This window comes from Fundulus heteroclitus, chromosome 9 (assembly GCF_011125445.2).
Source record: "Fundulus heteroclitus isolate FHET01 chromosome 9, MU-UCD_Fhet_4.1, whole genome shotgun sequence".
Classification (NCBI taxonomy): Eukaryota; Metazoa; Chordata; class Actinopteri; order Cyprinodontiformes; family Fundulidae; genus Fundulus; species Fundulus heteroclitus.
Window position 1 is genome coordinate 4,912,144 of NC_046369.1, and position 24,679 is coordinate 4,936,822.

General features: G+C 40.5%; 2 protein-coding genes across 5 annotated transcripts in view; one reads left to right on the forward strand and one right to left on the reverse strand.

Annotated features, from left to right (window-relative positions):
• Positions 1-5,175, forward strand: part of ddah1 (dimethylarginine dimethylaminohydrolase 1) — an 83,142-nt gene extending 77,967 nt beyond the window's left edge. For all 3 annotated transcript variants that reach the window (XM_036140888.1, XM_036140887.1, XM_012878058.3), the window contains one exon: positions 4,233-5,175. In XM_036140888.1, coding sequence (XP_035996781.1) covers positions 4,233-4,349 — 117 coding nt within the window. In that variant the 3' untranslated portion in view covers positions 4,350-5,175. The remainder of the gene's footprint in view (positions 1-4,232) is intronic.
• Positions 5,176-7,657: 2,482 nt separating this feature from the next.
• On the reverse strand, positions 7,658-23,046 carry mpl (MPL proto-oncogene, thrombopoietin receptor). 2 transcript variants are annotated; one of them, XM_036140884.1, is made up of 13 exons: positions 22,737-23,046; positions 21,145-21,265; positions 19,924-20,096; positions 19,201-19,355; positions 18,125-18,184; positions 17,850-18,012; positions 17,627-17,741; positions 14,082-14,251; positions 13,543-13,685; positions 11,116-11,269; positions 10,839-10,920; positions 10,517-10,604; positions 7,658-9,832 (listed from the first exon to the last, which is right to left on the reverse strand). In XM_036140884.1, exons 1-13 carry the CDS (start codon positions 22,849-22,851, stop codon positions 9,380-9,382), a joined length of 1,992 nt encoding a protein of 663 aa, XP_035996777.1. In that variant the 5' UTR covers positions 22,852-23,046; the 3' UTR covers positions 7,658-9,379. The 2 variants fall into 2 exon arrangements, with proteins under 2 accessions (XP_035996777.1, XP_035996778.1); XM_036140885.1 differs by lacking the exon at positions 19,924-20,096 and having other exon boundaries at positions 22,737-22,822.
• Between the last annotated feature and the right edge of the window lie 1,633 nt (positions 23,047-24,679).

A 24,679-nucleotide genomic window follows, 5' to 3' on the forward strand; every position in this document is an offset into this window, starting at 1 on the left:
ACATCCCGGTAACAGGTTATTCAGACTTATTCAGTGATTAATGTGTAGAGTAGTTGTCAATGACCTAATTTTAGTTGATATATTTTTTGTTTTGATAATTCAGATTCATTTTGTGGATCTTTGACATTTACTTGTGATAACTACGTGTTCTTGACGCATACGCTGTTAAAGGTATAGGGGACGATCTTCTTGTGGCTACGAGTTGCGGGGGATCGTCTTACCTATCGGTTGCCCCACATGCCAATCATTGTGTTGTGCTCAGCTAACGCCAATGTGCGTGCACTTTCCTTGCTAGTTTCTTCTGCACACTTCCGGTGTTTAGGTACCCAGTGGGCTTCGTTTTCAGACGTACATCGTAGCGCCGCTGCTCTCACCGTACACTTTGAAAATGGCCGAGAGTTGCAAGAAGCGAGCCGTCTTCCAAGTTTATGTCATGATTTGGGTTTGGTTATGTGTTTTGTTTGTTATTTGATTAATTACTTTACTCTCCTGCCTTAAGTTCAGTTTCTAATTTTGGTTCTGTCTTAGTGTTTGATTTTGTTTTAGGTTATAAGTTTATCCGGCCTGCTCAGACCATTTCTGTCACCAGTCTAAACTCAGTTCACCTGCCAGCATTCTTTTGTCTTCCTGTCACTCCCCTTCACCAGTCACCATCCAATCGGCTTCAGTTTTACTCCCAAGCACTTCCCTGTTCCCGATTAGCTCCACCCATGTCACTAATTAGTTTCACTCCATTCACCTGATCACTCCCTTACTTATACCTGCCTCTGCCCCCTGCAATCTGCCACATCATTGTTTGTCTTTCCAATCCCTATCGGTGAGTCTTGTCCAGCATTCCCTGTTCCACGTTTGTTTGCCTGTTTAACTGACCACTGATTGTCTCTGGATTTCTAAGTTAGCCTGTCCCCTGTTTTTGTTAATAGTTTTGTCAGTGACTGCTTTTTGTTATTTTTGGTTATTAGACACATTCTTCCCTTTTTTGGCCTGATGCCCGTTTTTGTTTTTGCATTTTTGTAAATAAATGTTCTTTCACCTAACCTCTGCTTGTCTGGTTGAATACTGGGTCCATCTGTCTCTGGTTCGTGACAGAATGATGTGGCCATAAACCGGACCCATCGCCAGACAAGTACGTTGTTTTTTTTTTTTCCCTCTCCTCTTTTTCTTTTTTTTCCCCACAATGAACCCGACACCGAGTTTGCGATCTGGACTTAAGATTATGATGGACACTTGGGCTTTGTTTGGGACAGAAGAGGATGTCAGGCGCTTACCTGAGGTTGTCTTGGGAGTCTCGTTTGAGGGTTCCAGGCTGGCGTTTTGTCCCCCTGGTGTTGGTCCCAGACGCCACTTCCAAGGGAGGAGCGCTCTGCCGCCCCGCCGCCGCAAACGCCGGCGAGCGGTTGGTCTGGCTGACGCCTCGGCTCCTGTCCCTGAGGGGTCGCCGCCAGCGGGCGACGTGAAGACCCAGGAGGGTCCGCCTCCGCTTGGCGACGAGGAGGGAGATTCGGAGGGTCCGCCTCCGCTCGAGTCCCGTGAGGGGGTCCTGGAGGACCAGCCCTTAATCTCTGCCCCGGTGTCTGCTCCCCGCAGCTCAAAGACTCAGTGTCCGGTGCCTGTTTCCCGCAGCTCAAAGACTCGGTGTCCGGTGCCTGCTCCCCGCAGCTCAAAGACTCGGTGTCCAGTGCCAGCTCCTCGTAGCTTTAGCGCACTGTCTCCAGTGCCAGCTCCTCGTAGCTTTAGCGCACTGTCTCCAGTGCCAGCTCCTCGTAGCTTTAGCGCACTGTCTCCAGTGCCAGCTCCTCGTAGCTTTAGCGCACTGTCTCCAGTGCCAGCTCCTCGTAGCTTTAGCGCACTGTCTCCAGTGCCAGCTCCTCGTAGCTTAAGCGCACTGTCTCCAGTGCCAGCTCCTTGTAGCGTTAGAGCACTGTCTCCAGTGCCAGCTCCTCGTAGCGTTAGAGCACTGTCTCCAGTGCCAGCTCCTCGTAGCTTAAGCGCACTGTCTCCAGTGCCAGCTCCTCGTAGCTTAAGCGCACTGTCTCCAGTGCCAGCTCCTCGTAGCTTAAGCGCACTGTCTCCAGTGCCAGCTCCTCGTAGCGTTAGAGCACTGTCTCCAGTGCCAGCTCCTCATAGCGTTAAAGCACTGTCTCAAGTGCCAGCTCCTCGTAGTTTCAAAGCACTGTCACCCGTACCCTGTAGCCAGGTCCTGCCCGAAGCCTGTAGCCAGGTCCTGCCCGAAGCCTGTAGCCAGGTCCTGCCCGAAGCCTGTAGCCAGGTCCTGCCCGAAGCCTGTAGCCAGGTCCTGCCCGAAGCCTGTAGCCAGGCCCTGCCCGAAGCCTGTAGCCAGGCTCCCGCACCAGTCGCCTGTAGCCAGGCGCCCCCTGTAGCCGGTAGTCCGGCGCCGTCCCCAGCTTTTAGTACAGCGCCGTCCTTAGTGTTTAGTCCGGCGCCAGGGTCTGCTTTCTCCCTCTCCAGGCGAAGGCCTCCGAAAGCCCTGCTCCGCCGGCGTTCTCTGGGAGGTCCGCCGGAGAACCTGACACGCCGGGGCCATGCTCCGGGACGTCCGCCGGAGAACCTGACACGCCGGGGCCGTGCTCCGGGACGTCCGCCGGAGAACCTGACACGCCGGGGCCGTGCTCCTGGACGTCCGCCGGAGAACCTGACACGCCGGGGCCGTGCTCCGGGACGTCCGCCGGAGAACCTGACACGCCGGGGCCGTGCTCCGGGACGTCCGCCGGAGAACCTGACACGCCGGGGCCGTGCTCCGGGACGTCCGCCGGAGAACCTGACACGCCGGGGCCGTGCTCCGGGACGTCCGCCGGAGAACCTGACACGCCGGGGCCGTGCTCCGGGACGTCCGCCAGACTTTTTGTTCCTACAGACTTTTTTTTTTTTTTTTTTTTTTTTAAACATTTTCGGTTTGTTTTTCACCCATGCGCCCTGTTGGGTTTGTTGTTTGTTCTTGGTTTGTGTTTGGACATTTGTTTTATTCTGACCCTCCGTCCTGAAACCCCCTCCACCCGCCCGGTCCAGTCTGTTTTCTTTCTTTTCATTAAGGTCGTCTGGAATCCGCCCTTGAGGGAGGGTCTCTGTCATGATTTGGGTTTGGTTATGTGTTTTGTTTGTTATTTGATTAATTACTTTACTCTCCTGCCTTAAGTTCAGTTTCTAATTTTGGTTCTGTCTTAGTGTTTGATTTTGTTTTAGGTTATAAGTTTATCCGGCCTGCTCAGACCATTTCTGTCACCAGTCTAAACTCAGTTCACCTGCCAGCATTCTTTTGTCTTCCTGTCACTCCCCTTCACCAGTCACCATCCAATCGGCTTCAGTTTTACTCCCAAGCACTTCCCTGTTCCCGATTAGCTCCACCCATGTCACTAATTAGTTTCACTCCATTCACCTGATCACTCCCTTACTTATACCTGCCTCTGCCCCCTGCAATCTGCCACATCATTGTTTGTCTTTCCAATCCCTATCGGTGAGTCTTGTCCAGCATTCCCTGTTCCACGTTTGTTTGCCTGTTTAACTGACCACTGATTGTCTCTGGATTTCTAAGTTAGCCTGTCCCCTGTTTTTGTTAATAGTTTTGTCAGTGACTGCTTTTTGTTATTTTTGGTTATTAGACACATTCTTCCCTTTTTTGGCCTGATGCCCGTTTTTGTTTTTGCATTTTTGTAAATAAATGTTCTTTCACCTAACCTCTGCTTGTCTGGTTGAATACTGGGTCCATCTGTCTCTGGTTCGTGACAGTTTATGAGAGTAATAAGAAGGTCTCAGAAGAAAGAAATAAGAGCAGCATATTGCGTGGAGGTGAAAAGTTAATTTAAGTCTCATTTGACTGGTACACTCTAGTCTAGGTGTTTGCTGTGTCCTCTACATGATTTGTTATGTGCATTAATTTCTTTGCCCACTGTGTCAGTTCACATTATTGTTTACTGTCTCTGTAGGTATTCATTTATGCCATAATCTTCCCCTTATTGGATAATGGATCTTGCAGTATCAGGTCATTTTGATTCATATTTGCTGCAGCTAAGGTACTGACTAAACCCCCTCTTTTAAAATATGGAATATATTGCTTTATTGGCATAAGCTCAAAAAAGTAATAGAGTCAAACTCATAATAAATCACATTTTCCAATGAGGCTAGCCTAAATGTGCCATTCATTTTTAACGCCTCCTTTTTGAACACAGGTTAAAGTTTAACTGCTTTGCCGATACCTTTGTCTGTATGTCTTGCAGGTGTTCGAAAAGCTGAAAGACCACATGCTGATTCCTGTGTCCAATTTGGAGAAGGTCAAAGTGGACGGGGCCCTCACATGCTGCTCCGTGCTCATCAACAAGAAGGCAAACATCTGAGCGTGCTGAATAGAGCTCTTTCACTGCGTGCTAATCCAGCACTGTAGCTGGCATACAGTATAATGTTGAACAACAATACCGAGGCACTTAGACGAGAGATAAGGACGTTAAAGGTTCTTTTTATTGCATACTATCTACAGGGAGGCCAGCAGGTCATCCCTTCACTACACCGAGATTACAATAAGTCTAACTGTGAGGGTAGTTTAGATGATAAACATAAAACGTCAGGTTATCAATGTCTCACAAGAAATCAGGATTGGATATTGAACTCGGCTCCATTTTGCTCCGACCTTTAAATTGGCAGTGTTCAACATGTAAAAAGCCAGCAACAGGACAACGATAGCCGTCTCTTTTACTGTAAGATCTGATTTAAAATCACTAGAGGAATGTATATGCCATGTTGAATCCCTTTCTCGAACCTGCTGAGGATTCACAGCTTATGTGTTGACCAATTTCTGAACGCCATTCAATGTTTATGACCCTTACAGAGAACCCCACTGAAATTAGCAGTGATGCAGCAGATACTTATTTTCACATCGTAGGCCTAAATCTTAACCTCACACTGTTCTGCAGATCTAAAAGGTACACTATTAATGAAAAAGATGTGTATAGAGTTAGTTTTATTGTTTACATGCACCATTTAACTGTGATTTACCTATTGTGTGTTCTCGTGCCTAAATAGTGTGAGTAAAACTTCATTTTTTTTAAAGAAATGTATTCTGGACCAAGGTCATAGAAACGCCCTAGCCTATACCATGGTTGCAAAAATTCGTTTTGCCTTCATGTTATGACACATTCACATTAAAATGCTGACTGTTTCCATACACTTGGTGCTGAACCTTACCCTGAAAACACTTAAATACATGCGTTTAAAACCAACAAAGTAGCAACTGCGATGTTTTGATTTCTCATTCTAGACATATGTAGTTAAAAAAGCTTGAAAAGTCTCTTGGTCCTAACGACTGTAATGTTCTTCTTTGCTGTCCAATCTTATTTTATAGTCACAGTTCTGCTATTCACTGGTACTTTTAATAGCTGTTACAATTATTTGCTTTTTAAAGGCCAGTTTGCTAAGTGATACTAACAGAAGCATAGACCTACAACATTTTTGTGGCAAACAATAGAGACACATGAAAATGTACTGTGCCAACCATGCACTGGTCGTGAATGTATTCATACACATTCAAACTTTTTTCCCATTCTGTCATGTTGCAACCGCAAATATAATTGCATTTTATTGAGATTTCATTTAATAAACCGACAAAAAATTGTGCATTATTGTAAAGTGGACAAAAAAGTATGCATCATTTTAATAAAAAAAATGTTTTTTCATGTATTAGTAACCCCCTTTACGGTACTCCCCCTAAATACAATGCATTGCAACCTGTTGCCTTCATAAGTCACCTAATTAGTTAATAGTGCCATCTTTGCGTCATTAAATTGCAATATAAATACAGGCTTTCCAAAAAGGCTTCATATTATTCACCTTACTTTCAGTTAATGAACAGAAAACAAAGAAACACCATCATTTCAGGTTAGGCACTAAAGTGTATAGAAGCTTAAAGGAGCAATAACTGAAGTTTCACCACTAGAAGGGGCTAGAGTACTGTCTGTAGACAAAAACAAGATGTGTGACAAGCCACGCCTTGCTCTAACACTCCCAGCCCCCCCCCCCCTCACACACACACACACACACACACACACACTTTCTCCTCGCATGCACATATTTTCAAAGGATAGATACACAACAAACCAGCATCACCTTTTGGAGGAACATGTCCAGAGAGATGGCGCGTGACGTCATACCATATTCACTCTGGAAAGATAACTGTGGTTCCTCACATCATCAATTTCGTGTATTGCTCCTTTAATGCAGGTTTCCCACATCCTAAGCTTTAAAAACCTCACAGAGCAGTTCACAATGCATTATTCAATCAGGGTAAAAATTATGGCACAAATGAAAACATGTGAACTGACACAGTGGGCAAGGTAATCAGTATACACAACTAGCCATGTAGGGGACACAGCAAACACCTGGAATAGAGTGCACTGGTCAAATGAGACCTAACTTGAACTTTTCTTTTTTTAAATGCTGTGTGGCAAAATAAAAATGGCATTTGCCCATCACCTTGAAGAAACCATTCCCACTGTGCAACAAGATAGTGGCAGCATCATACTTTGAGGTTGTTTTTCCTGAGCAGGAGCTGGTATGAGGTGATGTGAATATGGATGCAGCCTAATGCAGGAAATTCTGGAATAAAACCTAAATGGCAAAGAGGTTGATGCATTCCAATGAAATACCGTACAATTTGTGGTTGCAACATGAGAAAATGTTAAAAAAAAGGGCACTGTATGTTATAGCATAATTAATACGTTGTTCTTTTTTATTGGAAGCAGCATGGCTCTCATCCCTACTTTTGCCAGTGCCTTTGTGAAAAACCAATGACTCTTCTCACCACTGAATGACTCTGAGGTTGCTGCACCTTCCCCAACATCGTTAGTTCTGCCTGTGTTTTTGATTACGCTGGTTGCTTGTTATTCCTGTTTGGTAGTTTTCCCTTTAGAAACGGATGTGTGGCCTCCTTTCAGCGCTCTCCGCTGAACAAAATCCAACAGGAGCCAATGTGACTGCAGTCCGTTTTCAGAACCCGGTTAACCACGGCCGTGTGATGTGTTTCCAGTATGAGCCTACGTGATGTTGGTGCCGCTTAAGTAGCTTCATTTCCGTTGTTGGCGAATTCGTGTTTGAGGCCTGCAAGCATGACAACACTATAAATACAAACATGTGTTCCATGATAAACCATAACCCCGTATGTCCATCACATCTGAGGCCGCTCTGCTTCTCGGTGTGATTGTCTGCGAAAGGTTGAGGAAATGACATCAGGAGGTGACTCAGCCTCCCCGCATAGACGTTAGCGTATGGGCAAGTGGGCAGTGATGAAACATGGAAAGAATTCATGTCGGGAGGAAAAGCTGCTTGGGGAGTAAACACTGGCCCTTTCAAAGTTTCTCCTTCTCTTGCCTGTCTCGCTTTGAACACATTCTGTCTCCCACCTTTCTCCCAATGTGCTGTGAGTGACGTCGGGCTAATTTATGACTGTGACATCACACAGCCAGGCAGGCGCTGTGGACGCGATGACCTGTTTCTGGGGTGATGGCAAACAGTAGTTGAACAGTAAGTTTTTAGTCTACTGCTTTAGCTGCAATATGATGATCCGCCATACACAAGACTGTTATGCAAACAAATTCAGATGTAGTTATCTTGCTTGATTCTCTTAAGTTTGGGTTCAGATAAACTTTCTTATAGCTGTTGAAACATTAAACCTGTAGGGTTTACGCCATTTCATGCATGTCCTCATCCAGTTCCAGTGTGTTATTGTTTCATCTCAGGTGTTTTGGTTTTATTTCAAACTGTTGGACCCCTCTTTACTTGAGCCTTTTTCTCCAGTTTTATTAATAAATTAACATTAGCATTCGTCTGTGTTGTGGGTCATTTATTCATCTTTTGAGTGAAAATCACTGTAAACCTGATAATGGCATCTTAATCCTTATCCTCATCATCTTCCCGTGGGGACAAAAAAAAGTATGAATCTATCTACATCTTAAACCATTATGGATAAGATCATAAGGCCTGGGAAACTGTGAATTTGTGTTTTTGGTTCAGAGTCAGCTGGAGTTACCTCGAAGTCCCTCATTGTAGAAACATACATCAGCAGGTTGGTGTTTGCTGCCACCTACTGGTTTCAATCAAGTATGACATATCCAAGCTTTTTCCAGACCCGATTTCTGAATTTGTTTTATTATTATTATTATTATTTACAACAAAAAGGAAAAAAAAAAATTCTACAGTGATTAAAATTCTTATTTTAAACATCCAAAAATTGATGGCTTAATGGATTGATGGATGGAACGCTTACATAATAGGATATTTAATAAAGTTTGGAATTTTAAAGAATTTCCTATATATCATTTCTGTTTTAATTTTCTATCTGTCTCCAATTCTGGTTAATACTTCATTCAAATGATATACCTTTTAAGGGTTTTCCGTACTGCAACATAAGAATAGGAATTCCATTACTGTCCCGCAATGGGAATATTCCGTGTGACAGTGGCAAACACACAGACAGTTATACACAACGACAAGCAATGAAAAGAAGAAGAAAAAAAGGTAATCTAAATTATCTCTAAAGAAACGTCCAGAATAGAAAATAAAAAAGACTCCGGTCTATTTACATACATACGATAATACAATATGCTATATTCATGAATCCTGATTTTTTTTATCAGAAATTTCAAATGTATTATACATAAAAACACATGTTTTTTGTGTAGTATACAAGCTTTGTAATACATAAAAGGGAAAAAAACATGAAAAAAAAGAAACATCAGTGATACACATGCTTCAGCTTTTTCATTAACTTTAAAAATACCCATTCATTGTAATATAAGTATATTTCGATTTGGAGAGAAAGAAAAGAGGCAATTAGAGATATTTGACAAAAAAAAAATAAAAAGTTCTTTGATGCTAGGACCCCAGCAGAAGACGTCAAAGCTGCGAATGTCTATGATCTTGGATGTTCATTTTAGGATTAGGATTAGTGAAGTCTTCCCCCCCGGGGTGGTGGAGGCCATAGGGGAGAAGTAGTCAGGTGAAGTTTGAGATTGCGGAGGAGGAGATGGGGTGGAGGAGGGTCTAAGCTCAGTTGAAGAGCAGGAGAATCCATGGGTGGAGCAGCTGTTAAGCAGGGTCCTGTGGGATGAAAGAATAAGGACTCGACACAGATTAGCTGGGGCGCGGACCCTTGAGGAGGCGATCAGTGGATGCAGGTGCTCAGAGGTGAGTCTTCCAGCTTGAACTTTCGTTTTAAACTCGATTACAACACTATCACAAATACTTAAAAAGTATTACAACTCTATTGTTTCTTACAAAGAGCACAAAATGAATTGCTAATAACTGAGCTTAATGTTAACTAAAGCATTTAAAAACTGTCGCTGCATGTTGTATTTTAGCCCTTGTGTTGTTACAGAGGTTACGTGGTTCCCAAAAGGGGAACGTTGGTGTAGGGGTTCCTGACATGCTGTCCAACACTGATATTGTCAGTAAAGCCATCTGTAGACTGGGCCAAAAGTAGGTAAGAACGGTTAAAATAGTTACTGCATGAGCAAGGCTTAAGACAGGAACATGTTTTAAGGAGCTTATTTCCTGTCTCAGGATCTTCTCCATCTTTAAACTCCTCATAAACATAACAGTTTTCTTTAAGACAGACAATGGTCAGATCCTTATTTAGAGTGACATAATCTCTCAGGACTTCGCTCCCAGAACTTTCATCTGCCGGTTCTTTGGAGGAAAAGCTTCCATTGGATGAGAGAAGGTTGACGGATTCTTCGGAAGGTTTGTCCAGTACTGGAATGTCATTGGAAATGACGTCCAACACAGAGGAAGTTGTTTCTTCAAAGCTCTGCTTTGCTGTGACTGGAGGACTCTGTAATGTGGGTACAGTAACTCATTTTAGGTATCTGGTGAGAGCTGTAATCTACTTGGTTGTTCAGCTTTAGATAAATTCTGTTTGCATTTGATATATACAAAAAATGCCAGTATGTTTTAATCAAGTATAGAAATGTTTGTAGCAAATGTTTGTTATCTGTTTTTCTTTTTCTAAATTTCCCAGGTTCTTTCCTGGAATTATTATGGAACTAACTAGCAAATATTTATGAAAATTACCAGATAATGGTTTTAGGAACATAAATGTTACTTTCCAGAACTTACCAAAAACCTTCTGAAACCTATCATCTATGAATGAATTTTAATTAATTTCCCACAACTTACCAGTTATGGGAAATAACTTTTTTTATGTTTTGTTAAATGGCTATTTAAAACTATGTTTCTAATTAATTTACCCATTTCAAAAAAGTTAAAAAACAAAACAACTGGACTTTTCTTCAAAGTTTGAAGACGTTACGCTTCCTATCCAGAAAGCTTTCTCAATTCAAAATGTCTGGAGTAGTGTGGAGTTGCAAGCTTTGAATTGAGAAAGCCTTCTGGATAGGAAGCGAAACGTCTGCAAACTTCGAAAAAAAAAAAAAAAAAAAAGTCCAGTTGTTGTGTTTTTTAACTTCTTTGGAATTACCATGACCTGGATGACTGAGAATCTTCACCAGCAATTTACCCATTTCTGCTGGTTGATGTCCATCAGAAAACCCTGAAGAACTTTTTCAAGGTTGGGGACAGGTGGCCAAAAATACTGCTCAAGCTTCCTAAAAAAAACCACAAAAATAAATATTATCACTGTAGTTAAATTCGTTCATAAGGATAGTGTCTATAATTTTTTTTCAATGACTTTTTCTATGACGTACAATGTTGCAGACATGTCAGAAAAAAATACAACGGCTGAAGATCATTATTTGTAAAAAGAAAAACAGGTTGAATGACTAGTTTGGAATTGCTTTTAGAACAACGAAAAAAAAAGAACCAGTTGAAAACAAACATACCTGTAGTGAAGGAAAAAGGCTGCGACGAAGCTGACAACTATGACTGCCATGGAGACACAGATCCACATAATAACCAACGTGTCTAGAAACAGTAGGAGTAAAGTAAGCATTACACATTTAGAACTATCTTTTCATTTGTGTATTTATTCAGAACTGAACAGATTCAATAAACTCCTGCAGTTACATGTGTGGCGGTACCCCTGTATTTCATGAAACTGTGTTATTTTAAACAGTGTTTTAGTTGGGAACAAATTTTTATGTATAATTTCAGTTGTACCTGTGTCCTTTGGGGTGACACCTGAGAAGACATCCGACCAGTCGCTCCAGTATCCTGAATAAGTCGATCCATCCGGTTTCGCTCTAATCTTAACGCTGAACTCGCAGCCTGATGGAAGTTCTTCACACATGCTAGGGTTTGCCAATTTTGTTTTCTGTGGGCAGAAATAAATCGTTATTCTTCTGGTTTTCACATTTGTTTATGCTTTCTTTTAGGAAAATAGTTTTAAATTGAATTCTTTGCAGTTTCATAGTATGACAGAGATACTGATTCTGAGACTTTAGCGCTATCTCGTGGTAAGATAAAAAAACAACAGGGCTGGATTGAGGCTAACGTTGACTACAGGTAGTTTGTCACAAACAGATAGTATATCTTCCTTATAAATTTAAGGCTTTTAAAATAGAAAACTAGGAAAAACCAGAATGGAGTATAGAGGCAGAACTAAGATATTAGTATCAAGTAAAGCTATTAATGCTCAGTTCTCAATGCTTTACTGGTACTGCACAAATGTATTTATTCTATCGATAATCATGCCTGAAGTTATTGCAATTCATAGATAAACAGATTAAAAAATAATAACATATAGCATTTTTTGTTTTGCTTTTATTGTTTTGGACTCCCAAGACTTGTATTGAGCCATACTTATACAGCTAACATTAAATTAAATCCTAACAACCATCTGGACAAGGTCTGAAATTCTGTAACCTTGCCTGCAAGATAAATTGTTTGTGCGTTCACAAACACACGAGAATCCATCTTGTACTCCTCCGGCTTTAACCCTTTGTGTCTGAGCCAAAAACGGTTTGGGCCAATCAAGTTGCAGTATTGTGGTTTGAGGTGGGACTTACTGGTGCGGTGAAATCAAGAGCTGACGAGCCCACAGCCTAACCAAAATAAACATGGCAGCGCAGGAGGAGGCACTAGCTGCTGCTATCACATTTGTTTTGTAAGAATCCACAATTTCATCTTTGAAAGAAGTCAGCAAGAAAGGCGTTGACAAGCTTAACTTGTTGTGTCATGGTGCCTGCTGCTCACAACGTTTTCATTTGATATCATGATGGGCTAAAATCAATCTTAGGTAGGCGGGCACTAAGTGTCGCTTCAACCATTCAGCTTGGAGAGTTCTGCTGAATGTCCCTCCTTTCCCCAAACAGAATCTATAGGAGCAGTCCCACACTGATATTGTGCAGAATGTTGAGTGCGACACATTATCAATCTGGTCGGCCAGGTAAAAAATTCTGTACTGTTTTTTGTTTCCTTTTGTCTCCGTATATGCAATTTGTTTTGAAAGATTTGCTTCTCACTTAAAGGTATAGTTGGTAATCCTGTTCAGAAACACTTTTTGTTATACTGGCTGAAATGGTCCTTCCATCCTGAGAGTAGTCAATACAATATTTACGTAGGAAAAATGAAAATAAAAAAATTAGACCTCTGTGAGAGCTGCAGGCCTTGTAAAATCTCTGACAATTCCTGTCATTCGATCCGAAAGGCAGGGATTTTTCAGAGGTTTGGTCCTTCATGTTCTGGGGGTATCACCTTATCTATCGGTTGTCCCACATGCCAATCATTCTGACGCGCTCACATAACACCAAAGTGCGTTCTCGTTCCTTGCTAGTTTCAGCTTCTACTGTTTAGCTTAGTGCACAGGTGTCAAACTCAAGGCCCGCGGGCCAAATCCGGCCCGTCAAGGTAAATTATCCGGCCCTTGAGAGCCAAAAAAAAGGCATATATCCTTTTAAAGTGTATAAAGTGGCTAAAACTGTGCCTCCTGTAAGTGTAACTCTCCCCAATATCAACTTTTTTTGCACATAAACTGTATAAACTGGGCCTAAGGGTGCTACTTTTATGTTACTGTGCATTTTTTATACTACTGTGTGAACTTGAATGAAATTATGAAATGAAAAGTATCGTCTCTACACATGCAAGCGGCCCTTTTAATGACTTCATGATGCCAAAGTGGCCCCATATAGAAATTAGTTTGACACCCCTGGCTTAGTGGTTAGCTTAGCGGTTAGCTTCGGTCTCAGCCGTTCATAGTAGCTCCACTGCTCTCACTGTATACTCTGAAAATGGCTGAGTGTTGCAAGAAGCAAACTGTGTTACAGGTTTATGAGAAGAAGAGGAAGGCCTCGGCAGAAAGAAATAAGAGAACATTGTATTTGGGAGATTCTTTCACGTGATCCTCCTGAGGAACGGAAGAGCAGGTAAGGCGGTCTTGGACATACGCGGTTATTCAAAAAGCGTTTTTTACTTAAGTTTCCGGAAAAATCAATGACTCTGCTTTTAAATTACTGTCTAATCGCAATAGTAATTAGTGATACTTCTTATGTAAATAAAAAATATCCACTATTATTAAAACCTTCTCATTGTAATAGTGACGTTTTCTTTTAAGTGTTGAACTTTTCAGGTGTTGTGAATGTAACTTACCGTCCAGTTTTCACCTCCTTTGATCTGAATGTCAACCTCGTATTTCAGATGGCTCGACAGAGACGGTAGAGGAGCTTCCCACTCCAAGCAAACCCTTTTCTTCTCCACTCGTCCTTTCAGATGACTTGGTGGGACACTTTTAACTGTAAACACAAAATCACCCAAGATCATGACAAGTCTTCCTTTTTCTCATGCAGGATGTGCTCTGTATTGCTCTACTTCTTTCAGTGTCATAAAAAAAATTGGACACCAAAAAAAAAAAAAAAAAAAAAATCCAGATCCTGTTAAATTTATTTGTGGACTGTGATCACCTTCATGGCTTTAAACAATCTTTCATATAGGATTGTTCCTCTAAGATTTTCTCTAAAGCTGCACACATTTGATGAATTTATAGAAATAATTTGAATATTTTCTTCTCTAAGGACTGAACTTAAACCCAACCCAACTTCCCGTGAGAACATCAACTGTAATGTTTAAAGTTCTAAACAAAGAAAGTACATCTAAAATGTTGTAGCAAAGAAAAATCCAGTATTACTCACTGGACTTTTCGAGTGTGAACTCGTCACTGAGGAACGAGGGTTTGAGAGCAGCTGCAGTGCTGTTGAGCTTGACCTTTATTTTTCCAAACCTATCTCCACGAAAAGAACATGTATCCTGGACGTGTCCATCTTCCTCACATTTAATCCACCCAGTCCAGGTCTGAGATTGTCTGCAGGAATTGGATTGTCGTCCATTAAAATGGCACAAAAACAACATGAACATCACAACTTTTTTTTTTGTCCAGAAATTCTTGGAAGGCTTTTTTAAATATGCATAAAATATAAATGACGTTTTCTGGATGCCATATCTACACAGTATGAACATACTCCACACAGACATAGAAAATGGGGAGTGTAACTCTTTGAGAGGAACAATTTTACACTTAAGGACATTTTGAAAGTGATGTGGTTTTTGACACTTTCTACAACTATTTCTTCAGATACATAAAATTACACAAGACTTAAACTGCCATCATCTATTAAACAGATGTAAAGCTAAAAAAGAAAAGCTGTAAAAAGCTATTTCCCACCCATGATTCAATACTTTTACGTAGGTTGCTTTGAGGAGGTTTTTCTCTTATATTATGTGTTTGGTTTGGGCTGCAGATTATGGCCGTATGTCTCTACTTTGGTCTCGTCTCTGGAATATATTGTTCAGTCTTTTAGTTCATTCAGAACTGTGCAAATATAACTCGTGCTGCCGTGCGGTTTTTATGGGGAAGCATTCTCCATGCAATTCTTCCCATGCATGCTTACTCTTTTTCTATCACAAATATAAAAAAAATATCAGCATTGTACATGCTGAGGGCAACACAGATGGAGGACTTGGACGTTTATATGATTTTGTGCATCGCACTGTCTGACTATGAGTTAAATGTAGACAAACGTGCACTCTCGAGATATTTGTAAACATATTGTATAGCCAAAGGTATTTGCTCATTTATCTATGGTAACTGGGTGTTTCAATTACTTCTATGGCCACAGGTGTATAAAATCAAACGACTAGGTATGCAGACTGTTTCTACAAACAATTGTGAAAGAATGGGTCGCTTTCAGGAGCTCAATGAGGTACAGTGTGGTTCTGATAGGATGCCACCTTTGTAACAAGTCCATACATTTCCTCACTTAAATATTCCAAAATCAACAGTCCTTGGTATTATAACAAAGTGGAAGTGACTGGAAACAACAATAAGTCTGTGGAACTGGAACAACGGACGCAGAGGCACATAGTGGCCAGAGGTCATCAACTTTCTGCAGAGTCAATTGCTACAGACCTCCAAACTTCATGTGGCTTTCAAAAGTACAAATTATTGTTTTTTCTTCTGAAAAGATCTAAATCACCTCGATGTTTGGTGTCACTTCCCTGTTCATGCAAACCTGCGTACATTTTTACAGGTACTCCGGTAAAAAATCACGGATTCTGTAGGATTGTAGCCAGGTGTGTGATTGATACCAAAAAGGTGCTAATGGTCATCAACGGCACATGTAGGCTGAAACACGGTCCTTAACAGAAACAGAAACACTATTTCTGGAGGCTTAAAACTGGGCAAGGAACAGCTAAACCCTGCTTCCAAGGTCAGGTTATGGAAGACACTTTCAGGTCAGAAGGTCATACACTATGACTGAGCAAAAGCAACGAGACACAAGGTAGTTAAACTGCATCAGTAAGTGCTTTCCCGGACACACTGGAAGCACACTGGTGTTTCAAGATGTGAATTTCAAGTTCTTGTGAAGAAGCACAAAACAGGGAATGTTGAGGAAACTTAGTTTGAAACTGGGTGATGTCCAGCAGTCCTATCAGCTCACAACTGACAGAAATCAGTGGGACCCAGGTACACTAAAGATTGGTCCTAAAGTTATTCTGACAATGACCCCAAGCACGAAGCCAAGGTCATTAAGAACTATCTTCAACGTCAAGAAGAACAGGAAGTCCTGGAAGTGATGACTCGGCCCTGATCTCAAGCTAATCGAGTGTGTCTGGGATTCAAACCAAACATTGAAAAGATTTGGATCTCTCTTCTCTTACTTCCCTACATTTTGTTAATTGATGAAAGTCGAGGCTCTTGGGCCCAATCTTTCTATACTGCGAAGGAATGTTTTAAAACGGCTTAAAAGAGAGGTGCAGCTTAAAAACAAAAATTCACATCCCGGTGGGAAAACGTAAACTTAGGAGTGAATTTGGAAACGTTCAAGCCATCCTTTTGATAATCCACAGCAAACTGTAAAACTGCATGTCCTGTCCTGCTGCTGCCTCAACCAAACTCTGTAAAGTGAACGGAGTCGTGCGGTGCGCGGCCATTACGAGCCCGTGGAACCCTGCCTTATGACACCAGGAAAGGCAGTGGTACTTGGAAAACGTGGTTTTTACTGTGGTGGTGCTTTTAAAAAGCTTGAGAAGAACTTTCTTAAAGCATATTTTGGAGCTGGAAAAACTTGGATCCATTTGCTTTTTTTTCACAAATAACAGAAACATAAGTTTTTTCCTCTCCCTTGTTACATTTCTCTTTATTCTGTTGGTTCATTGTAGTTTAAGACCAAAACAAGAATGTTTCTTTCAATGTTTGACACTTAAAAGGATGATTATGTTTGCTATTTAGCCACCATTTACTGTGAATTGGCTCGCCGAACAATTTAGTCCGGCCCTGTGGCTAAATGCATTATCATTATGAAAAAAAAGTTTTTGTTTTCCCCCCCACCCCCCAGTGTCCTGTCTGGCAATGTGGCAATAAGATGCTACAAAGAGCTCATCAGATTTGACTTTCACAAGTGGAGCAGTACTGCTTTTGCCATAGTGCTCCGCTTGATTTATGAATGTGAATAGTTTTATTATGATTCATGCGGGGAATATCTCAATGATTTGGACATTACAATGGGATAGTAGGAGAGGAAAGGAAGAACATAAAGAAAAAAAAACAAAAGGTGAAAGAAAGAGGAGATAAAAGGAAGAGAATGATAAAACAATTATTGAAAAAACATGTGCTTTGTTTAATTGAAAATATACAGTTCCTATATTGTCCACGAGGGGCGCTGTGTTTTAATTAGCAGATTAAGATTCAGGTGTGAAAAAATTTAAATCATTTCTTAATTTTTATCTGTTTGATGTATTTTGTCATGCAGGACAGTGTTTTTAAGTTCCAAAAAATGTGAATACATGTTTTTCAACATTGTACAATCACTGTGATCAGTTCTTTTGCATAATGCACAAATAAATGTTTAACTGAGTAAAAGTATTGTTGAAATTGCACATACTTTTCTTAAAAACGCTGAGGTTATTCATAATATATTGTGTAAAAGTGAAATTAATTTAATACAAAAATCAACAACAAGTCCACATTTATTAGTTCTATTTAATCTTGCAATGAATTAACTCGTGTGGCACTCTTGAGATCAGATTAAGCTGAATGCGGCCCCTAAACCAAAATGAGTTTGACACCCCTGCTCTAGATGAATTGATTTACACTGAATTGAAAATAAAACTGACAGTTTGGACATGAACACTGTGATGAAATGCAGGGCCTGTAAGGATATGTGCTTTATGCTGGTACCTCGGACTCGCGTTGTAGAAGAGCTTGTATTCATTTTCTGCCCCATATTTGGTGCTGTTCCAACGACAGGTAATGTTTTGCAGGTCCGAGGTGAAGCACGCCAGCGAGATATTATCTGAAAGAGAAAGGTTGTTATTTTTTAAGGATGGCTATCAGTTTGTTTCCAGAATGTCTGTGTGTGTGTCTATAGACAGGCATGCAGTCTGTTTTTCATCAGTCTTACGTGCAAATACGGGAACTATTGCTCTCGCGGGCTTTGACCAGGCACTCCAATATCCAGGATGTGCTCTCGCGGAATTATCACATTTTACAGAAGCCTGGACCACAACCTCCTCGCCTGGTACCAGTAGGTCCGCAGGAAGGTGCTGATCGCGCTTCTTACTTTCCTGAAAATAAGATGTTTACCTTGAAATATTACCTTAGAATTAACTAGAAAAAATGGCTGATGTTGTGTCTCTTCCTCTTTTTTTCTTTGATTAAATTGCCGAGCATATTCACCCCTGAGATCAAGAGGACGTTTTTTCCCAATACCATCGAGAAGTTTCTGCTTTGTCGAACCTGCAAAGGGGGCAGGGCAATGCATTAAGTTCTTACATGCTTTTGGCAAAAATATGATTTATCAATTTATCTAGCACCATGTGTCAGGGAGGGTTAAGGTAGCTCAACAAAAATAAAATTTACAGGTATTCATATTTTGTCATTAAAATGATACTTAACTTGGTTTCATATTTTTGTGCTTCTTAAGTAATATGTAGATGAGTTTTAATGGGTGAAGGTACGTTAGCCTTACTTACAGTGCTGGGAAACATACTTGCCCCCTTAAGCATGTATCCTGTTTTAGTATTTTTCTCTAACTGGAGGGTCTTTTATCAAGATTTTAGCTTTAATATGAGTCCCAGATGAGTCATGGTAATATTTTTTTTTTTTGCTTGCTTTGGTTTGTCTGTCCAATCCTGAGACTGCTTTTTACTGTTCCACGTATCCTTAATTTATGTAAAACACTTGAGAGCTGTTGATTTTCTGGAACTCCATTGCCTTAGACATTGCTTTTTATGCCTTAACACACTTATAGATCACGTCAGGGTGTGAATATGTGTGTGAATGACTGACTGATTGTAGGGTAAAGCGCTTTGGGGTCGTCGGACCGGACGACCCCAAGCCACTGACTATTTACCACTTTATAGATGCTAATAATTTTGCTTGTGATGCAGTGTTGATTGCCTCTCGATGACATGATGTGTAACTTTTTGAAGACATATTTCTAAACCGGTTCAGTTTAAGTGCTTTATTCTTGAGTTTACTGGTCTCGCAGTAACCAGGCTGGTCTGTGATGTCGCAAAAAGGGGATTAATCCCAGTTAAATCACGATTCCACGAACTGTGCTTTATTTTGTACTCATTTGCCTGAAATTTAAATGTTTGTGACGATTTAAAATTATTTTTTTTTTGACAAAAAAAGCAAAAGCTGAAGAAATCTGTATGGGGCAAATACCTTTACACGGCATTGTTTGGGGACTCTTTAAAGTCAGTTTGAACAAGCAAACAGTAAACAAATCTACTAAAGACATACATTACCTCTAATGTTTTTTCACCATGGGTCATGGAAGAGTAGCGAATTCTATATTCCTTTCGTGGTATGTATTTTAACTTTGCTGTTTCTATGGAAACCTTGAGTTCTCCCGCATTATCACCTGGCTGTAGAGAGACATTGAAGGGCGGGTCCAGCAGGCCTGCAGATCAAACGATCACGATGATACAAATTCTCTTTCTCACTACATTTCCTAAGAGATTACATTGGTGACAAAGAATTGTCTGGGAATTCTCACAGCCTTGTTCTTCTGACAAAAATACACCAGAACATTAAATTTGGCTCATTTGTGGCACATCACAGCCTAAACTAAACTAAAGCTGAAGACGGGCAGAAGCACATACAAAGATGGAACATTATTAGCAGCCTGAAGCCTGATCAGAAATTTCCCAAATAATTTAATTTTCCATGTTTATGATTTTAGAATGAGCTCCAACAGAGAAGTTTGGATCAAAGGCTCTCATAAAGACTGAAAAAATATAAATTCAAGGGGGAAAAAATGGAAATGAGAGATATTAAAACACAAGTAACAACCGTATATTCTCTCTTTAATCCTATGATTATGAATCTTCCTAGCACTGAACACATAAACCCTATGAGAATATGGTGTAAATGTTTAGAACCTCATGACATTTCAATTCTTAACAACACATTGTTTTAGTTTATTTGTTTTTGAGAAAAATTTTAGAATGTTGGAACAAGTTTCTTACAGAGGTCCTCCATGTTGACTGTCCGAGCGTACAAATTGGTATTATTGGTGCAATCCACTACTTTGATTTTTGTTTCAGTGTAAAGGGTGACATCCGCAGGGGGAAACGAACAGACATGCAGAAAGGTTCCATTTTCTGTTCCATGGATGGACATCTTACACTCTTTCTCTTTCCTTCAGACATAAAGGAATAAACACAATAGACATTTAATGTGAATTAGAAAAAAAAAAAACATTCTTACAGCAGATATGTTAAAGGTAAAAGCAGTATGAAATCTCTTTATCTAAACCAAGTCACAGCACCGAAACTAAACAAATAGAGCTGTAGGAGCCTATGTCCATACTACATCACCAAAATACTCCACTTTCATTAGTGATTGATTTATGAAATATCAGAGTGTCTGTGTGTATTTGCCAAACATCTCCACTCTCAGTCTAACAAGTATTTTCATAGAAAATAGGAACCTGAACTGTGCTGCACTGTTCCTTTTATAAGCCTTTTTTTTATTAGATCAGAGTGTCAACAACACTAATGAGTAGCATGCTAACAAGCCTCTAGAATCGATCCCAAATATCACATCCGTTTTTTTTTTTCTTTTGCTATTTGTCAGAGAAGTGCACCGGCTAACCCTGGAGTTAGCCTGTAAACCTCCTGCGAATATTTTAAACTATTTCCGCATTTTCCCACAATGAATACTTTTTTCAACCTGCAGCAACCTGCATGGTTGATCTGTGGCACCTATTGCTATTTTAAAATCATTCCTGAATACTTTGTTACTTGGAATTAAATCTATAAACTCCACTATGCCTCAGAACTGCTTACATTGCAACACATGGCTTTCCCTTGATCTAAATTCATATATATGGTAAATGGCTTGTACTTGTATAGCGCTTTAACTAGTCTTGACGACCTCTAAAGCGCTTCACACTACAGTTCAGTCATTCACCCATTCACACACACATTCACACCCTGACGGTGGTGAGCTATGTTAGTAGCTACAGCTGCCCTGGGGCAGACTGACAGAGGCGAGGCTGCCATGCACCGGCGCCACCGGGCCCTCTGACCACCACCAGCAGGCAATGCGGGTGAAGTGTCTTGCCCAAGGACACAACGACAGAGACAGTCAGTGCAGGGGATCGAACCGGCAACCCACCAATTGCAAGATGAACTCCATATATATATATATATATATATATATAAACGTGCTGTCAAAAAACATACCTGTTAATTGTATAGTGAAAGTCACGTGTCCTGTTGTCTGGGGTCTCAAAGAAGCAGGTGAAATCCCGTCTTGTGCGAGTGAAACAGTTTGGCTTTTCATCATCGCTTATGAGCAAAATGTCTAGACGAGAAATAAAAACACAACTTACACAAATAAAAGACATGAGAATAGAACATTGTCATCAAAGGACCAAGAAGATTGTTTGTCTTTAATTTTAGGACAAAATGTTTTGTAGTTATGATAAAAGCCTCAAAAGCACATTGGTACCCTTGGTAAAGTTGTGTCGATCCTTCAGATAAATTCATCATTTAATCTCACAGTAACTAAATGAGAGAAACACATCATTTAAATAAATTCAGTGGGTAATTGAGGTTACATTCAAAATATTTTCTTCCAAATAAATACAAAAACTGGTGTCACACTGATTGGGACAACATCGATAACATTTGACAAGGTGCATTCAAAGAAAGTGATATTTGACCATTCCTTTTTTACACAGTCTGAGTCCTCTTTTATGCTCACTTCTCTTGGGCTCACCCCACACAGTTTCTGATGGATTTACAGGTCTTGGGACTCAGATGGCATGGGACATTAGCTATAGAAGAAGATCGACATTCGTGTGTGCTCAACCACTTCTGGGCTGATTTTTAAAAAAAAATATATTCATCTTTATTTGTCACTGCAAAATTCATGCATGAACTTTGTCCTCTGCATTTTAACCATTCATCAGGGGGCAGCGGGCTGCCACAGTGTGGCGCCTGGGGAGCATTCTGGGTCTATGGTTCTTTTTCAGCCCCCCAGAGTGATAGTCTATACAATATAAATTAGATACTTGCAGCCTTCCCTGGATGAAAGTGCCCTGATCTCACTCCTTCATGATTTAGCCAAACCTTTAGATAATTATACCGTTGATATCCTCAGTCTTACCCCATTTTCCATTCCCTGAAAGAGGTGAGCAGATTTTTGATGTGGTATTTTAAAACATTCATGACACCTTGCCAGGTTTCTAGAGTAAGCGTGAAGGAGTTTTCCACACATTCAATCTACTGACGTGTACGCAAAACTGCTTCAGGTAACAATCAGCGTGGAGCAAGTGATTTTGTTGTTTTCTATTGTTGTAATTTTTTTGTCCCTCCATAAATAAAACTATATTCTTTCACCTATAATTTCCATTGTGAGGTGATGGTACTGAAAACATAATTAATTTTAAGGCTTTCCACATCCTGGGTGCTTATCAGAAGAGCAAATGCTCCCCTAAGCCATACGTGTCGTTTTCTTTGATGTTTCCATGTAATCTTATCTTGTTCAGATGTTTGTTTGTTATTTTTGCACCTTCTGCAAACCTCTATCACCCGCAAGATGTTATCTTATTCTTGCAAACATGACTTTGCCATAAGCAAAAACGTAAAGGATGTATTAAGAATATTAATGCTCACAGCATCTTAAACAAAGTAAACAAAATTCAACTGGAGAAGTTAAAGATTTTGGTATCTTAGTAGTTTAGTATTCAAGGAACATTTCCCACAACAGAAAAAATGGGGCTGAATATTAATTAAGCTTCCCCAGAACATTTAAAGAAGTGTGAACCTACCTTGCTTTGACACAATATTGTTTAGTCCAGCATTGCTGTCTATCGCAGGCATCAATTCAAGTTGAATCCACAGGATAGCATGAAACAGCTTCCAAATGCAAAAAAAAGTCATCATTAATGTAGGTGTTGTGCAGTCAGTCGCTGATTTAAGCTCAGCTCATGTTTGGGTGATTTTTTTTCTTTTTTTTTCTGCTAGGTGTCGTTTTGAGTGGGTGTGTGTAGGTGGGGTTGAACAAGTGCGTAGGGGTCCAACCAAAAAGCTGAGCCTAAACCAGGAAGTGGGCTTTATCTACGGTGGAAGCCTGCACCAAAAAAGGCGATTGGGAGGAGAATCGCACATCGTATTTCCATATTTCTGGGACACAAGAGTATAGCAAATGACAGTTTTAGCTGCAGAGTAGAGCTGTCCTGACTTCCTCCAGCTGAGATTGTTATACAAAAAAACACAACTTTTTTTCTTCAGCCATATTTATCAAAAGATTAGAAACTGATTCAGAACTCAGCATTTGCCAACGCTCAAGATAATGTAAAGTACAGTAATCCTGAAACAGAGTTGTGCCATTCTGAAAAAGCATGAAGAAAGTTACCCAAAGAGAAAATCATGTGTTTGCTGATTAACCACATCCTGACCTACTGCACAGCAGCAGCACAGCAAACTTGGTTTTATTTCTCACATCTACCGACAAGTCTCAATTATTCATAGCAGGTTTAGATATGCTAAATATTTTAATTCATCCTAATGTCTACTCTCCCTCCACATGTTCTCTAGTTTAGACTTGGGACTAAACCTGCCAGGATGTGAATCATTTTGAACGTAACAATGTGTCAATAGTTTTGACAAATATTCTTATTGTCATTTAAAAAGTGTGTGCTGAATCAGTTAAAGAATGCCCAACTAAAACCCAGAGTTTTTTTAAGGCATGCCATGCTATGCAAATACTTTCTGGTTTTATTATCTAAAATTAGAGTGGAACATTACACCCACCTAATGGGACTATATACAATATTGCTTTCACGAGAACCACCTCAGATGAGTTTTTGCTATATTTTTCTGTGAAAACAAACAATCCTCTCCAGCTTTTTTGTTTGCTCAAAGCAATAGAGACACACAGAGAGACAGCAGAAGGAGAAAGGAGAACCGGAGAGGATTAAAAATAAAAATTATCAGCTGTAAAATTATATTTGCTCGTAATAGAGGAAGTAAGACAAACACCAGTGTCATTAAGTCAAAATGCTGGCATAGCCTATCCAGCACAACTGCTTTAAAACATATTTATTCAATGAGGAAATGACCAGATTCTGTGTACCCTTATAAACGGTATAAAGGTATATAGGACAAATTTCCATAAATGTAGCTGAGAAACGGCCAAGTCACTTTTTGAATAAATGTGCACGTGCAAGACCATCCTAGCTGCTTTTCCGCTCCTCAGGGGGATCGGGTGAAAAAATCTCCCAAACACACTGTGGTCTATTTCTGTAAAACTTGTAAGACGGTTTGCTTCTTGTCTCTCAGCAATTTTCAAAGTAGACGGTGAGAGCAGCGGAGCTACAATGAACGGCTGAAACGCCATGCTCACTGGATAGAATGTGCACGCACAATGGCATTAGGCGAGCACGTCCCAACAACTAGCATGTGGGACAACCAATAGATAAGACGATCCTCCTAATGAACTTGAAACCAAAAGAAGTCTGTCAGCTATACCTTTAAACTTTATTTAACAAGTTAAAATGTTCCATTTTTGTCACAGTTTGGGTTTTGTTTTGATTCTGTTTTGCACTGTGCTTTCTCTTGTCCCCAGCCCTAGTCTGTTACGTCCCTAGCCACCACCCTAACTCTGATCAGTCTCACCTGTCACCTGTAATTAGTTTTCACTCCGGTCACCTGTGTACTCCTCTATTTATACCTGCCTCACTCCTCTGTTTGGTGCCTGATTATTACGAGC